The sequence below is a fragment of the Phaethon aethereus genome (genome assembly GCF_964289735.1).
Source record: "Phaethon aethereus genome assembly, chromosome: 15".
NCBI lineage: Eukaryota > Metazoa > Chordata > Aves > Phaethontiformes > Phaethontidae > Phaethon > Phaethon aethereus.
In genome coordinates, this window is record NC_138591.1 from 13,639,876 (window position 1) to 13,656,685 (window position 16,810).

General features: G+C 43.5%; 1 protein-coding gene across 1 annotated transcript; it reads left to right on the top strand.

The window, feature by feature from the left end:
• Window positions 1-268: 268 nt before the first annotated feature.
• Window positions 269-16,667, top strand: CARHSP1 (calcium regulated heat stable protein 1; the record flags this gene model as incomplete). The annotated part of the gene is made up of 3 exons (XM_082006636.1): window positions 269-441; window positions 3,468-3,590; window positions 16,505-16,667. 3 exons carry the CDS (start codon window positions 269-271, stop codon window positions 16,665-16,667), a joined length of 459 nt encoding a protein of 152 aa, XP_081862762.1.
• Between the last annotated feature and the right edge of the window lie 143 nt (window positions 16,668-16,810).

Sequence of the window (16,810 nt, forward strand, 5' to 3'; positions counted from 1 at the left end):
AAGTACGTGTTAGTTGTGGAGTAATCTGTTTTCAGTGGAGCTTTGTAGTATGGCTTACAAAAGCTGTGAGATTTAAAAATAAACTTAAAAAAATGAACTCACTGACACAGAGGAGGAGCTACTGGTGCAACTGTGCCCATGTATATGTCTGCAGGAAGTGAGTCATATTCTTAGCAAATCATCAGCTGAAGAATTTGTGACTTTTATGACAATTCACATTTTGGGCTCAGATCTCTTCTTCTCTTTAGGTTTTTCTCAGGCATCAGGAATGTCTTCTGAGACCACTTCATCTGCCTCACAGCAGTCCCCCGCCTCTCCACCCTCACCCAGTTCTCTCCATCTGCCTGAAAACCGCAGGGTGAGAGATCGCTCCCCGTCACCCATGAGAGGGTACCTCATCCCCAGCCCTCTGCCCACCCGACGGACCAGGACGTTTTCAGCGTGAGTACTGGGAAACCTGCGTTTCATTTGGGCGGAATGATCAGCCCCCTACTGAGGTGAAGGGAGTTGGGGGCTGGGGGGGGTCTGTTGTATCTGGAAGATGCTTTAGTATTTTACTCTTATCTCTTCTCTAATAAATTCTGATGCCACTAGACTTTTAGTCCAAATTGCCTTTACATGCTCTGTTTGCATAAAGGCTGTTCAAAGTCTTTTACACTCTTTAAGACCAGAGTTTTAGAGGGAGGGGAAAACACACTGAGATTTTTCAAAAGTTTTTTGTCTGAAGCTTTGCTTTGCTTCAGACACTGGGTTGTGGCTTGTGGGACCAGTTCCTGTTGGTGTTTCTTCATCAGCTCCACCTCCTCCTTTGGCACGACCTCTCTTCTCACCGCCCCTGAAGCACTGGACCACACCTCAATGGAGGTTTTAGTTCTTTCACTCCTGACACCTGTGCTACCATCAGCCAGGTTACATTTTAGGGATGGTCCGTGACCCTGTCACTTTTCAGAGGACTTGCTTCCTTTTCCTATTCAGCTTTCATATAGTCCATCTTGAGACTGCTCAAATAGACCTGTAAAAGGATATGTTGGTTTTCAAGGTATGAACCCAGATCTCCTTGATTCTCTAAGATTATATGAGATTTTCCATAAAATGAGACGAGGTTTGTTGCTATTTGTAGTTATTTGAGGTAGTGATCTTACAGCAGAACTGGCTTTCCCTGAGCTTTCCTGTGGTGCTGTACAGGCTCCTGGGACCCCCCTGCCCAAAGGGGACTCCTCTGCAGCGCAGCAGCAGAGGATGGTGTTGCAAGGTTTGGCCATTGCAAAAAAATTCCCGGTGCCTGTGATGGGCCTCACAGTGAGGTGCTGACCTGCAGAAGGCAATGTGGGCTCCTTTGTTAATCTCAGTGGCCTTTGAATCAGGGTCTGAGGGTATAATGTGAAGCCGTGGTCAATCCGTTGCGCTTCTGTCACAGTCTTGCAATTACTTCTGTGTAAGAGAGGTCTGGTCTCAGACAATTTGGTGAATTGGCATTCAGCGACAATGCCAAGTTGAAACACTGTGGAAGTAAGATCTCAAACCTGCAGCTAGCCTATTTTGTGCTGCCTAATCTAGTTGGCATGCTTTTTCCTTTTTGTGTCTTGCTGCTTTGCTTCTTGTTACTTAGCTCTTTTCTTCAAGAGTTATCCATGTGGATTTAAATAGCATCAATCTCAATGATGCTTTGTATTATTACCTCTGTATTCAAAATGAAGCAAAAAAACCCAGCAGCAGTAGAAGAAAAAAATTTTATGTTGTCGGTTCCAAAAGCTTTCAAATGCCCTAAACTGTGTAATGTAAGTAGATTGCTAAAGGGAATAATGGACTTGATAATTTGGGCTGCCCTTGAAAACCCATTCCAAGCTAGCGTGCCTCAGCACTGTGATAATAATGATCTCTTTGTAATTCTTCTCACATGTTAATCCTAGTCTGGTTCTTACAAAACTGAAGAATTTGTTACTTTGCTTCCACAGTTCTTTAATGTCCTGGCTGAAACCAGGTCATCTAATCATTAATTAGTGTAGGAATCTTGCTGTATTTGTTTGCCCTGAAAATCAAACTAGCTCTAAATTTTTATTATTTTTTTTTTTCTAGTGTCCTCTTTGAACGAGAGGAGCTCTAGGTGAGCTCTTGGCCCCACAGCTGTATGGAAAAGATGAATGTGACAGGCAGTGGCTTATTATTCAGTGGGATTATTTAATTTTGGTTCATCACAAATGTGGGTCCTTATCCCCTACAGTGCTTTGTCTCCTTGAAAGATGCAGCTGAACTTTAATGGCTTATTTAAGGCAGTGAGTGCTTTTCTGTGTAACAAGCACTTGTGGGGTCAGGTGTGTCGACAGCTTTACAGAGCTGATTTAATGGAGATTTTTTCTTTCTTTAACACTCTCAACTGTATTTCTCTAGTGTTAGTTTAACTAAAGGAGCAGAGCTGCTACCAGATTTTTTAATGATTTTATTTAGACTTCAGTAAACTTTAAACATTTGGGAAAATGATGTCAAAATTACCGTGATGCATGTAACCAAATGGCAATGTAATCACTTACTGAGTTTGAAGAATTGCACCAAAATCCTCTTCTAACACGGAAGCAACCTACTGGATAGTTGTGGCATGAGAAGGTCCTGATCTAGAAACTGCTCTGTGTAAACCCCGTAAGATGTCTAAAACAGTTGGCTTCATTAATGAAAGTATTTGAATGACTTTGGATCCCTGGAGATTCAATTCAGCATATTTGATGAGAGAAAAGGATTTAATCATGCAGTTTTCAGGATGGGTCATAGTTCATGGAAGTTGTTTTTCTTGATGGCACTAAGTCATCCTAAAAGTTTGTCTTCAAATCTGTCTCATTTTAAAATACAGGTCCCGTGGCAGTGGAGGAGGTCAGTCTTGAGTCTTGGTGTTAGGCATACCAGTTAGGCTTTGTAGCCTGCTGGAGTCATTTGGAGATGAAATACTGACGTCACTGCATCCTCGTCTGGCAGGATACTGCTAGGCATGCATGCAGAATGCATGTGTGTACATGTACATACATATATGCGTACACATTTATACATGTCTTTATGCACTGCATTCTCTTGACACTACATGCACACACTTACTGTTAAGTTTGCAAAAGCGCATACAACACCTAGGTGCACATTGGTACTCCTGAACTCATGAAAGGTATAAGATGCTTACATTTAGTATAGTGTCTAAAATAAAATGTGGCAGGATGATGCAGCAGATGGATTCAGTATGGCAACTGATGGATTATAATGCTAGCAAACATCATCATCTTTATCTCCCTTAGAAAGGCTACAGGCAAAACACGCGCACTGTATGAAACTGAGTATTAAGCAGATGCTACAGAGGAGTAGCATCTCACCCTGGGAGTGAGTATTTGGACCTTTGTGCCCGTTTGTTTAGTGTGCTCTGGCTGACACACCTGTAAGCTGTTGCATCCATGCTCAGCAATGAACTGCTCTTTTTGCGCTTTCTTTTGCAGAACTGTGAGAGCATCGGAGGGTCCCATCTACAAAGGCGTCTGTAAATTCTTCTGCCGCTCCAAAGGCCATGGCTTCATTACCCCTGCAGATGGAGGGCCTGACATCTTTGTACACATCTCTGAGTAAGTCATCTGGCTGGCTGAGGAAGGCTGGAGCTTTGGTTTGCCTTAATTACTGAATGCCTTTGATGTTTTAGATACAAGAATGGTTTATAATCTGATGCCCTTACCTCAGCAAAGAGGAGTTATGCAGGTGTTACTGGCAGCGATAGATTATGCTTCTCTTTTCCTGTATTACTATAAATCTGTTCAGTTAAAAACTAGAAGATGATCCTGTCAAATCTCTTAGAATAAGCTGTGCAGTTTCACCCAGACCCAGAAACTTGCACTTACCTGAAGCAAATCATCTATGCAGTATCCAGTTTTAATTTAAAGATATATAACACTGAGAATTCACTACTTTTCCTTTGCACTGCTTGTACCATTATTAAACTAAAGGTTAATTACCTTTGCTGTTAAGAAAAGTCATACTTTATAACTTCCTTCAATTTATCTAGCTTCAGTTTCGAGCAATTATGGCTAAAGCTTTCTCTCTAAAGAGTTCATTAGTACCTCTGCTTTTTTGCCTTGAACATGCTGACAACGATCATCTCTGAATCTACCTTTTGATAAACTAAACAGATTAAGCTTTTCAAGTCCCTCACTGAGAATTTTTTCTCCAGTCTAAAACAGTCTTTCTAGTCTCTTTTCTAAGTGTGCTGTAGAATTTAAATATCATTTTAAAACAATACCCTACACATACTTTCAGTATATGAAGATAAATATCTCCTCCAGATTCCTGCTCTGTTTCTCTTTCTGTACATCCCATAATCGCATCAGCCCTCTCCTCCCTAGTCTTTTGCCGAGTTGCTTATCTGCTCTGAGCTCTGCATCCTTTGCCATGTCAGAGTTTGGTGCAGTCCTGGGTACAATCTGGCATCCCCGACACACTCAAACACTCCAGTGTTTGCATTCCTTGTTCCTAGATGTATGACTTCATATTTGGTTGCCCTGTAGCACATCTTACTTGAATAGGCGCTGCCTGCCAAGGGATCCAGATCATGCTCCATCACTGCACTTTGTTGTTTATTGCTTGGCTAATCTGCAAGGTTTAATAGACAATTTTGTACTTGTTTCTAGATTGAGATGTTGACCAGCATCGGGGCTGAAACTGGTCTCTGAGCGCGTTTATTAAGATTGCTCAGCGTTTATTCTCCAATAACCTCTTTTAGAACTATCACCAGTTTTTAGACTACCTGTTGCTTACAGTGTTGATGCTGTATAATCCTTATTTGTTGTTTGGGGTGGTTATTCAGTGATAAGTCAACAAAAGCCTTACTAAAGTTGCACGTTGCCCCAGATATCTTTCCTGCTTGTGTGTGTAGCACGTGTCATTGATGAAGGAGCACACTGGCCTTTTTCCAGTTTTCTGAAATGTTGCTGCATGATGGATGGTGGCAAGCCAAAGCTTTTTAGGACTTGTGGGTGCAAATGGGCTGAGTGGTCTGACTTGTATTCAACCCAAGGAAATGTTACTTAATATCATCTTTTTTTTTTTTTCCATCTGATACAAATGCACAATTTCTCCTTATTTCCTGTACAATTTAAAAATAACATTTCTTATAGCACAATTTAAAAATTTTACTGTGAACATCTAGTCTGACCTCTACAGTTACTGGTCAGCAAAGATTTAGTTAAAACAGCCCTCTCACAGAAACATGAATTCTCAGCCTTCTAATGAATTCCTTTTAAAGAACTGTCTATTTTCAGTCTTGTTTTTTTCCTCTACATTTTCTCTTCCAATTAGTTTGGTAAACTTTTTTTCAGTTATATGAAATTAATCCTTTTGAAACCCTAGAGATATCCTTTTGATTGGGACTGCCCTTTGTTTGTCTATACAAAATGTGAACTAATCTTTCAGGTGTTTCCCAATTCCCAGCCTATGGGCCAACACATCTTTCTCTCTAGGCCGAAACCCCAGCACTTGGTTCTGGGTACACTATGTGCTCCTGCCCTCAGTCCCCCTCCAATCAGCTATACTTCTTAGAAGCTCCAGTGATGTTTTTCTGTTTGGCTATTTAAGGCTTCCATATGTCTCCTATACTGAAATCTTTTATGACATTGTCAAAAACGTTTTTTGTCTGCAGTGATTTTGGTGGTCTGTGCGAGAGGCCTCCTCCACTCATGGGCTGTGCTAGTTGGCGTATCGATACGATACGCTTTTGAAATGCTTTGACTATGAGCCATCAATAAGCTATATTTGAGTAATTGTGCCCTGAATGTGCGTGCCACCCTTCCCTTTCTTCCACCCACTCAATCTATCTTAAAAACACTATTGAACGAGTCACCAAGGTTGTGGGAGTTCATGGGCAGTCACACTTCTTGATGTATTTTCAGCATGTTTATTTTGCTGCCACGTGTCAGGTTCTCTGCTCTTACCCTCACCCAGCTGTGCCCTCAGACCACCTCTGCCTGGGAAAGCTGGAGCGGATGAAGGATGAGAGGGGGAGAGCTGCTGCGTGGGCAGGGGGTGATGGGCTCTGGCCTGCTCAGGTACAATATTCAGCCTGAGCTCCGGCTTCCCAGGTCTCAACTTAGTGCCCTACCTGCTGGACCAGGCTGCTACTCTTCGTTGCCAGTTATTTCAATCTAATGCCCACACGGGTGGGGAACTGTCTCCTTATGCCGTACTGCAGTACGCTGCGGTCTTTCTCCAGGACGGCAGCTCTCCTGAGTTTACTGTAGATGAGAAGATCGGAGGGGACCTCGTCTCCCCTGTCCGCTGCTGGAAGGTGCCTGTGCCTTTCTGGCAGATGTTTTACCCAACGCACTCTTAACAGTTCGAGTGCTGGGGATCCACTGCCTTCCCGGGCAATCTCTTCCTGCAATTAGCAGACTTGGCTCTTAGTTGTTTCTGGTATTTAACTGTCATCTCCTTTGCTTTCAATATGGCCCTTTACTCCTCCTTCCATCTCCACAGTGGGTAATTGCCTTTCCTCTTTTAAGACTATCATTTATGTGTTCAAAGACTGTTTTCCTTGCTCTTTTCTGAAACATTTTAGCAAGGTTAGTTCATACAAATTTTGTAGGACTGAAGGATGTGCTTTATGCAACTTCTCTAGGCCCAGTTCTGCTCGTTTGAAGCCAACAGGATTTTTTTCTACTGAACCAGGACTGGGCCACTGTTTCAGATTTTTCTTCTGTAGGTACTGTCTCAGAACTTAAATTCAAAAATAGCTGATGTTTCTGCCTCAACCTGTTAGTAAAAGGTGCTATTATTGAAGTACTGAAGGTTTCAGCACATTGTGTTCTTTAATTGTTCTTTAATTACTCTGAGTGTATTTGAATTGTTGGAAACACAGCTTTTAGTGCTAAGAGGGTGATGATATTGCCGTCAATTCTGATGCAAGGCAGCACTGCAAAGACGAATTAGTAATGTCTTTCATTTCTGTTTCTTTCACAGTGAATTAGGAACATTGCTCTTTATTAATGGGAATTGCTTATTGCAGCAACATTCTGTAACTATCACTGTAGCTGAGGGGACTCCAATGACTCTGGTTTGCACAGAGTGAGTTTTGAGCTACTGCTTACATTGATCACGCGATTCTTTTCTACCTATTTTATTCAGTTAAACTTGAATGTGAGAGAGACATCAATCTGTTCACTATCTCGGTGTGGTATAGGCATGTACTTGTGAAATGGAAGAGGATTGTTTCTTCTGAATCAGTTCTGCCTGAAAGCTAGGATTTCGGTAATGTGGATAAAATGGTATGCCAGTTTGTATTTGGCAAGATAGACTGTTCCTCTGTGTTCATCACTAAGCTGTGATGATTAGTGAAGGTTTTGAGCATTGGGACCAGCTGCCTATCTTGCAGATTAATATGATTTTAGACATAAAAATTTAATTTGAGGAATTAAATTATTTTCTTCCCTAAGCTTTGGGGAGCTGTAAGGTTACACTTCAATGAAAATGTCTTCTATAAAATGGGGTGTCTGTTTCCCATAGCTTTCCATTTATTTTTCTAAGATAGTAACACTTAGCATGGCGTTTCCATTTCCATAAGTGAGCGTTAGCCTAAAAAATAAGGTCAAATGTATGTGGCATTCAAAAACTTCTTCACTTGGCACCTGCAAAAGTTTCAATTTCAGTATCTCTGTGAGAGTTTAAGGTGAAAGTGGGCATGTGGACATGTTTTATGAGTGGAACTTGCAGCAAAGCTGTGTTACTGTGGGGCTGGACTTCTCAGGTGTGGGTAGACAGACAATGTAGGAAATGCCAGTTTGAAGTGCAGGTTCTAAAGGTGGTTTTTTGTGTCTGTTTTAACAAGTGGCTCTGAAGACTGCAGAGAAGATTTGGCTTGGGTTTTGGTAATGCTTGTGTGGAGCCAGTTCTCCTTTTTTAACTGATGAGGTACAAATGTACAAAACTGTACAATTAACCAGCGCAGCCTGGAGTTCTCTGGAAATGCTGACACTGGTAGGTAGTGTTTCCTTTTGAGCTGCCCTCATGCGGCAGGTAGAGGCACGGTGGTCGCAGCTTCCTGGCAGCACTGGTGTCACCTTCTTGGGTCGGTCTGCAGGTAAAGCATCTGCAGCTGAAACCCTACACCACACCTACAACACCATCGGTGCTCGAGATGGGCAGATTAGAGCCAGCTCATGCACACCAACCTGGGCGGCCATTCCTTCCTGCAGACGTGTGGCCTGGCACAGTGAGAAAGCCATCACACGCCCAGCCAAAGGCGCCAGCCACAGGCTCACTGCTGCTTCCTGCATTGCGTGCACAGTGAGTCCTGCTTCCTTGTGTTTATTGCAAACAGTTCTCAAGTTGGTATAAACAATTGTGCTAAGAAAATGTTACGGCTGGTTGAGTGTGGTGAGGTTTTGTTTTTCTCAGTTTCATACTCACCCTTGTCCAGAACAGAAAACAAAATGTGCTTGCTAGTCGTGAGTGTAAAACCCTAGCTGGCAAGCATGGCGATGGAGGAGTTGCTGAGATGGTAATTCCAGATAATGTTTCTGGAAAGCTGGAAGCAAAGGCAAATTCATTTGCCTGGAGTGAAACTCTTAAAAAAAGCCCTTAATTACATTTTTAATAGTGGCATGTACTGTTAATGCTTTAATTTCCACCAGCCTGTATCATGATCCACTGTCACCAAATTGATGGTGTTATTGTAGCATCAGTGCTGAGAACTGTATCCTTCTTGGTATCTTACCTGCTCTGCTGCTGTTCCATAGCGGGAGTAAGTCAGTCATCATAAATACAAGCTGGTTTGGCCGTTACTGAAATGTAACGGCTCTGGTGGCTTCAGTTTCACCCTCTTGCCACTCTTCCTGTAGACACGGCATGTTTCTGGAGAGCAGGTGGGGAATCCCTGCAGCGCTGGCAGCTGAGGTCACCCCACCTTGTGCTGGGGGCGGCTGTCTGTGCAGGCAGGTTCCTATTTGCTCACCTTCCACAGTGGGGTCCTGAGGGCACGGACCAGGGGGAACGGGGGGAGGTGGGGTGTGTGTGCCTGTAGTGGCAGATCAAATGATGTGCTTTAGAGCACTGCGTAAGAACCCCGCTCTTCTGCTTTCCCACTGTATTTTGGAGTGTGCACATGATTGATACTCATTTACTCTCTGGGCTTTTGCATTTGACTGGGACTTGGCCTGAAGCCTGTGTACCTGCCAAGGGCAAGGCAAGGAGGTAGTTCACCAGAGAGCAGTGACGAATGAATGACCATGCTCTTTTGACTTTTTAAAGATTTTGTTTTGCAAAAGCAGCTGATTTAATGGAACAGAAAAAATGTGCAGTGCTTGTGGGTTTTCTGCAGTTTGCTAGCGCTTGGCTCTGAAAGGGAAAATGCTGCATTGCAGAGAGGCCTTCAGGGTGTCCTTCAGGCTGGATTCCTGACCCCATGCTTAATGATGGCTTTGGAGAATTGCCCCTATACTTCCCCTGGGACGGTGACACGCCGCCCTTGGGTCCCTGGAGAGATCCCGAGTTTGCTGCACTTTGCTTGTGTGTTGTGTTGTGTTGTGATCTCAGGAGATTATGCTTCTAGTGCCTGTAACTCAGGAGTACTGAACAGAACAGAATTGGTCTCTCAGTGGGCTCCCAGGTGGGGATATGGTCCTGTTCTGCTGTTGCACCTCCATTTCTGGCTGTGCTAGAGATGTACTATCAGCTGCATCTTCCTGCACGGAGGAACCAGCTGTGCCCTTGCTGCTCTCCGGCTGCCTTGGGGAGCTGGCTTGGACCTTTTCATGTCCATGGAGAGATCATCTTTTCACGCTCCTTTCTTTCCTCTGAGTTTCTGCCAGATCACTGTGCTTAATGCAAAGCATTAATGCCACATCTCTTCTGGCTCTTCTGTGATGCTGTTCTGCTGGTGGAGTGTAACAATATAGGTTGGAGATTAACTGATAATTATAAACAAACAAGAGCTGAATCTGAGCTGAGAGAACGAACCTTTCTGGCCTCTCTGCCTTTTCTGTGAACTATCAGAAAAATATTTTCTCCTGGCTGCAACCGACTGCTCTGAGGCTGCTGGAAAGCCAAATCTGAGCTTTCTGATTTCCTTCAAAATACTTAAAGCACTTGACTTAACCTGCTTTGGGCTGCACACTTCCTTCCTGATGTGCTCCCTTTCTGGTGCCTTGCTGCATCTGTTGAAATGTCTGGGGTGAGGAGGCAGCAGAATACCAGATCTTACTTGAAAGGAGTTTGGAAATGAATAGGACATGGATAGCCTTTTCCTAAGGCTTTCCCACCCGCCCCCAGTTGGCTCAGAAAACTCATGTTGCACAGGTGCATGCAGGGTAGCTAGCTTGGCGTGGTTGTGATTGTAGCAAAACCTTCCCAGAATCTCCACTTAAATCATATAAACCATAATAGGTCAAAGCCAAGACTTACACTCTACCTGCAAGCCAGGCAGTGGGTGTTGAAGATGACTGTGGCCACCCGACGATGGAGGTTCTTTGTGGTTAGTAAGCACAGAACATAACTGCCCTGGACTTTAGTTTCAAGATGCAAATAGTTGGTATTGTTGTGACAGGATCCAAGCTGGATGCTTGCAGGAACAGGCATCTTCTGTACCTCAGACCAAGTCCACATGTGTATCCTTGGAAACTTCTGCCTCCTGTGATCAGCTGTTTCTTCCTCATGGTGCATGGTGTGCTGTCTGCTGTTGAACTAGCTGCAGAAAGTAGATATAGAACCATAGCTATCCCTGAACGTGGATTCAAACCCCACGACTAGAGATTTGAGCAACCTGATCTAGTTGATGTCCCTGCTCACTGCAGAGGGGTTGGACTAGATGACCTTTAAAGGTCCCTTCCAACCCAAACTATTCTATGATTCTATGATCTCAGTAGAGAACTGGGCAAGGGGATGATATATCCACTGTACTGGGAGGGAAGTGCAGCTTCTGTCCTAGACAAGGCAGCTCCCTTCTGCAATGGCACAGAGACCAGGGCAATCCTGTAGTGGAGACTTTGGATATTAACAGCTGTGATTCTTCAGTCTCTGGACCTCTTTCACACTTGTCTGTCCCAGTTACAAGTGTGACTGGTGAGTGAGAGGCAGCTCTTCTTCTGCTTTGCCTGCCAGCTGGCTTGATAAGGTCATTGCTGGCTTTGCTGGTGAATGCTGGAGCTGTCATCTTACCCTGGGACTGCATGGGAGGGCATTAAGGATTAGTTACTCATAATAGTTCATTACTTTGTCATGCCCTGCTGCTTAATAAAAGTATGGGTTTCCTGGGAGGTGTGTTGAGGTGTTAAATGAGCTTTAAGAGGCCCACAAGATAATACAGCTCACTGATCCGTGGGAAGCGGCTACGTGGCTGTGATCCATGGCAGGCTTGTTGACCAGCAAGGCTCTGAATTCACTGAAAACTCATGTTCAACAATGTTTCCATGTGACTTCGTCTTTGTCCCAAGAGGTTTAACTAGAGCCCTGGAATATGAATAGCAGCTGTGAGAAGGAAGAACTAGAACATTCCTTATTTAGGTAATTTCCTAATAACCTCCAAGTTCCCTAAAAATAGTGCAGGATAAAATGCTCCACCGTACCAGACTGGCACTGAGCTGGGAAATGGGAGTTGCTGGATAATCTAAAACTCGCTCTATTGTGTCTCGCTCTGACACTAACATCAGGAAATCATTTCCTGTTTTTAGCGTAATTTGTTGAAGTGTCTTATAGTTCCTGGATACATAGATGGCCATTATTTTGAATAGAACATGTATACCAACGTCTTAAATAGCAGTGAAAATCTCCATCTTCTTCTAGATCAACATTTAATGTATAGTTAGAGTAAAAAACAGATCTAAAAATATTTATTCAATATATAACATTAAAAAAGTCCATGTTTAACTTCCTCTACCAAATTATCCAGGTAACTCAAATTGTATATAGAGTGGCTGTTGTAGGCTGAATCTGTTCCAAGATCTCTGTTTACTTTCTCTGATCTTTTCCAGTTTCCCTCCCAGTGTTTAAGGCAATTGCTTCCTGATGGAGGATCTTCCCGCAGCTTTGTGTGGGGCTCTGCCCCCAGTGCCATACCATCTCGTTGCCTTTCAAGTGCCATTATATTGTTCTTCTTGACACCACCAGAAGTACTGCACAATCTGGATGATATTTGTTCCTCCTTCTAAGCACCACATAGCGATAACAATGCTGGAGTAAGTCTGCATCTGTCCGAGAAGCAGCATTTGGTGGGCAAACACTGTGCTGGGAACACTGTTCACAAACGGATTTACTCAGGCTGCAAACTAAGACCTTTGTCCTCTTGCTTTTCATGTGCACTGACGGCAATGAGTTAATAATCTCATATTCTGTAGGCACCAAGAATAACTGGTAATGAGAAGGGTGCAGGAAAGAAAAGAATGTCTGATCTGTTTAAAGGCCAAAAGCAGAAAATTAAATTTGAGCTGTTTGTGTGGCAACAACCTTTTTACACAGCTGTGCAAAGGACAGGCCCGGTCTTGATGAGGTAAGGTCACCTCAACAAGCAAGGAAAAAAATAAGACAAATGGGCGATGAGAAGGAGCCATGCTGGGGTTGAATGAGGTTTTATCACAAGCTTCAGTCTCTTGTAGTGTCAGTTTGGATAAGGAAGGAAACCAAGAAAGGATCTGATGCTGTAAGCATAATGCTTGGTCTTGTAAGAAGTGCTTGCTAATGGAGAAGGGTGTACCTTTCTGGGTAATGCTTAGGGCTGTGCAGATTTGGGGGCTAATGTGATCTGTTTAGTAGAAGGAACAGGAGTAATTAACCTCATGATTCAAGCGTAAGAAATTTGGGTCAGCAAATGTTTTGGTTTGTTTCATTTTGTTTTCCTGTGCAGACCAGGGGCTGTAGACAATACCCCAGCCAGTCATGTAACAAGGGCTGAGGGATGCAGTGGCTCTCAGTGACAGCTGAGAGTGCGGTTTCCAGTCTGGGCTAGTCCCTTTGCTTCTCCTCTCCCTGCCTGCAGCCTGTCATACGACAAGCATACTGTTTCTGTGTGTGTGCTGACTCACTTTTTCAGAATTTCTTGGAAAAACAGGACCCACTTTGGTTACCAGTGCACCTACAACCCCTTTCTTACCAGAACCCATCATGGTATATATTCATATTTCAATTTTAAACCAAACTCACCCCAACAAAGCACCCATTGTTCTTTAGCGCTCAAGCTGTTGTTCTTCCTTGCTTTAATTTGAAGATTCAAGTGATATCTAATTTACCTGTGTTTTTCAGGAGCTTAAAACACTGCCTTTGTGTATTGGCACATCTTTGCTGCTTCAGGAGACTGTGTGAATCCACTTTTCCTTCTACATTAGCCATACCTACTGATATCTTTTGCAGATTTAAAGTGTTTATTTAGCTAACTGCGTCTCTTCCTGTTTTACAGGAGCTTTTAAAGAACATGTAAGGTTCTTGTTCATTAAAAAAACTTTCAGTCAAACATGAGATCCCTTCCTGGGCAGGGCATCCGTTTCATTTGATGCCTGCAAAGTGGTGACTCTGAGTTCACCGCGCGCTGTGCGTATTCATCCTCTGTGCCAGAATCGAAGGCAATAGCTGGGGCCATGGAGGTGCTGCTTTAGTTCCAGCCGCACATAACTGCTCTGCCTATGCTCCCTGAAACACTGTCTGCAGCTGGTCCCAGTGCTTGAGGCCACATAAAGAAACATGTTTCATTATGACTTGTTCCAGTGGCTCAGCTGTACTTGAGTGAGTGTAGACTTTCCGCTTCGGCTCATATTGTCTATGTTCATTACGTCTGAGCTGGGAAATGTTTGTGCTCACTGTGTTTTGCTAGTCCCATGTTCCTTTGTACAGATAAAATGTCTGTGCTGTATCGCCTTCCACTAAAAGATGCTACCCTGCTCAGGTGGGACTCGCATCCTGCATGGGTTGTGTTGGGAGTTTGCAATGTGGTTTTAACTCAATAGCAACAACTTTTTTGTCAACAAGGGATCATTCAAGAGATTGAAGGGGAAAAGATAACATCATTTTTTTACACGGCATTCCTATTTTCACTCACGGTTTGACGCTCTCTTGTGTCTCTTCTTGAGGCTTAATGTCCACTGTCAGGCTCTGAGACAGTGCAAGAAGCATCTTCTCATCTGTCAGGCTCTGAGAAAGTACAAGTAGCATCTTCTCATTCTTGCTTGAAATCCTCTGTTTCAAAGTCAGGGTAAGCTGCAGAGAATTTGGTGGCAAATTCCTTTGGCAATAAGAAGGTTAAACTAATCTCTTTGCCTGAAAGGACAGTAAATATTTGGTGTGAAAACTCCTTCACACCTGAAGAAATCTTAAACCTGTTAGAAATGGGGGGAAAAGGGGTATAAATTAAGGCAATAACTGAAGAGGACAGCTGTAGCAAGAGTCTAGATGTGGCAGCTTGAACATAGTCTGACCAGTGTGATACAGGGCTGGGCTGACAGGTTGGCCTGGAGACTTTGGAATTAAATAAAGGTCAGTTGGATCAACCTGGATGGGGAGGAAAGGGCTGTTAGGTCTGATGAAGGAGGCTTTGTCTTGACTTTATTGTAAATATTTTTTCTGCAAATATTTTTTCCTGCCTTCGATTTACTGCCATTTGTACCGGCACTGCTCTAAGAGTTCAGCTTAGGACATGCTCTCCTGGGTCTGATTCCCATGCTCACAGGCAGCTCTCGCGTAGGGGTTTAGCCCAGGGAAATAATGTCTGAAGGACTTGTGAAACACACTTGAAACTGTGAAACACACTTGAAACTGTGAAACACACTTGAAACTGTGTGTTTCAAACCACAGGCTTTGGGACTGCCTTTAACTCCCGGTACCAGGTTTTAGATCTGTATTTAGATATAGGAGCATTTTCAATATCATGTTGATACAATCACTTGGCAAACAATGATTTTTCTTCTGAATTTCCCATGGGAGAAGTTATAATTATGGGTCAGTTTTAGCTTCCCCTTACATGCCTGCTTACCCCATCTCATCCCTGAGTACAGGGTGCTTCTGCTCAGCCACCAGCTCCCTGGGCAGCAGTTGGAATACACAAGTCAGAGGGGAGCAGAAGCTGAAGCGATTTTGTAGAACTGCGAGGAGAAGCAAAATCTGGTGTGAAGTTACAACTGGCGATAAGGGCCAGTATATTTACCTCCTATCAGTCCTGCCAGTCTTTCCTGCAATAGGAAAGCGATAACAATAATGGGTCACTAGATGAGAGTGGATACGAAGGGCACTACTAAAATTTTAGATCCCTGTAATTAACAGAAACATTTGTGGGGTAAAATTCCTGAGTGGTGTGAGTACACTCCCAGTATGGTCTCAGTGAAGGCAAGTAACAAACCCAACGGTGCGTGCCAAATTTCTGACCTAAAAGACTTTTTTTTTTTTTTTTTTCCCCTTGAACCCAAATCTTGCCTCCAGTGCAATATGAGTACACAACCAAGTCATGCCAGTTAGGCATCCAGTAGAATTTATAATTAATGTTTATCTGTTCACAAATACAAATGCTGCTGAGAAACACTGAAAAACCCTCTCAAACAACAAGAAATGTAGAACCTAGGTTGTCAGAGAAGGAGAACCTGAGCCTGTGTAGGTAAATTTAAAGAAAGGTGAAGTAGCATCACTGTAACGCAGGTTGGAAGGCATCTCTGCCTGTCTTCATTGGCGCATGCTGGGATTTTTATTAAAAAGCACTAATCTTGAACACAGCGGTAGATGCGAGGAAGGCTGTTACCCATTACAGTTCTCTGTTTCATCAGTACATAGTTCTGGACAGAAGGTGACAGCCCTTTTGCCATTTCCCACTGTTTCCAGGTAAGGACTTGGCATGCAGTAACAAATGCACGGTGCAAGTCCTCCAGCATCCCACATCATCACACTGCTGGATGCTGGAGGAAAGCTTCTGCAGTGTAACGCGTCAGGGTTACAGAACTTTCTTTCTTATTTCACAGCAAGTAATTTTGAAGTATTCCGCACTGTGTGTTACTTGGGTTCTTTTTTTGTTCTGTTATGGTGGAGTAACCAAAAGGTAAAAGGTAAAGTCAATGACTGGCAAGGTACAATCCTTTCAAAAAAAAAAGAAAAAAAAAGGGGGGGGGGGGCTTCAAAAGCATGAGAAGGGGGAGGGAAGATCAATTTCCTATAGTTTAAAAAACCAAAACCCCAAAACGAAGTGCCAAACAGTGTCAGCCCTGCCCTCTAGTGCTGCCAGCGCATAAGAGGTGGTTGCATGGTTCACAGCAATGTTGTCCAAGCTGATTATTTTTTAAGGCATATTAGAGTGTGGGGCTGGTTTGTTTGTTTGGGTTTTTTTAGGGGGGTGGTAGTGTTTGTAGTGTTTTCACAGGATTTTGCTACAAGACAACCAAAATCAGCCTCAAGCTTTGGGGATGATGGACGGGCTCTATAAAAAAACCTGAAGTATATTGAGCACCTAAGATAATCATTATGATAAAAACTTAAACAAGCTGCAAAAGAGTAAGAGTTTTTATGTCATTTATGATTAACTGAAGCTTCCCCTCCACAGTATTGAAGGCGAATATGTTCCTGTGGCAGGTGACGAGGTCACCTACAAGATGTGCACCATCCCTCCGAAGAATGAGAAGCTTCAGGCAGTGGAGGTGGTGATTACCCATCTCGCTCCTGGAACCAAGCATGAGACCTGGTCGGGGCACGTCATCAGTTCCTGAGGAGTCCTGGAGGGAGTGCGGCCGCTGCCTGCATGGTCACTGCTCAACAACTGGCTGCAGGGGACCTGTCCTAAGAGTATTTTACATATTGTGTGGGAGGAAATACTGCGTTGTTAATAAACCAGAAGCAGGCCAAAATTACC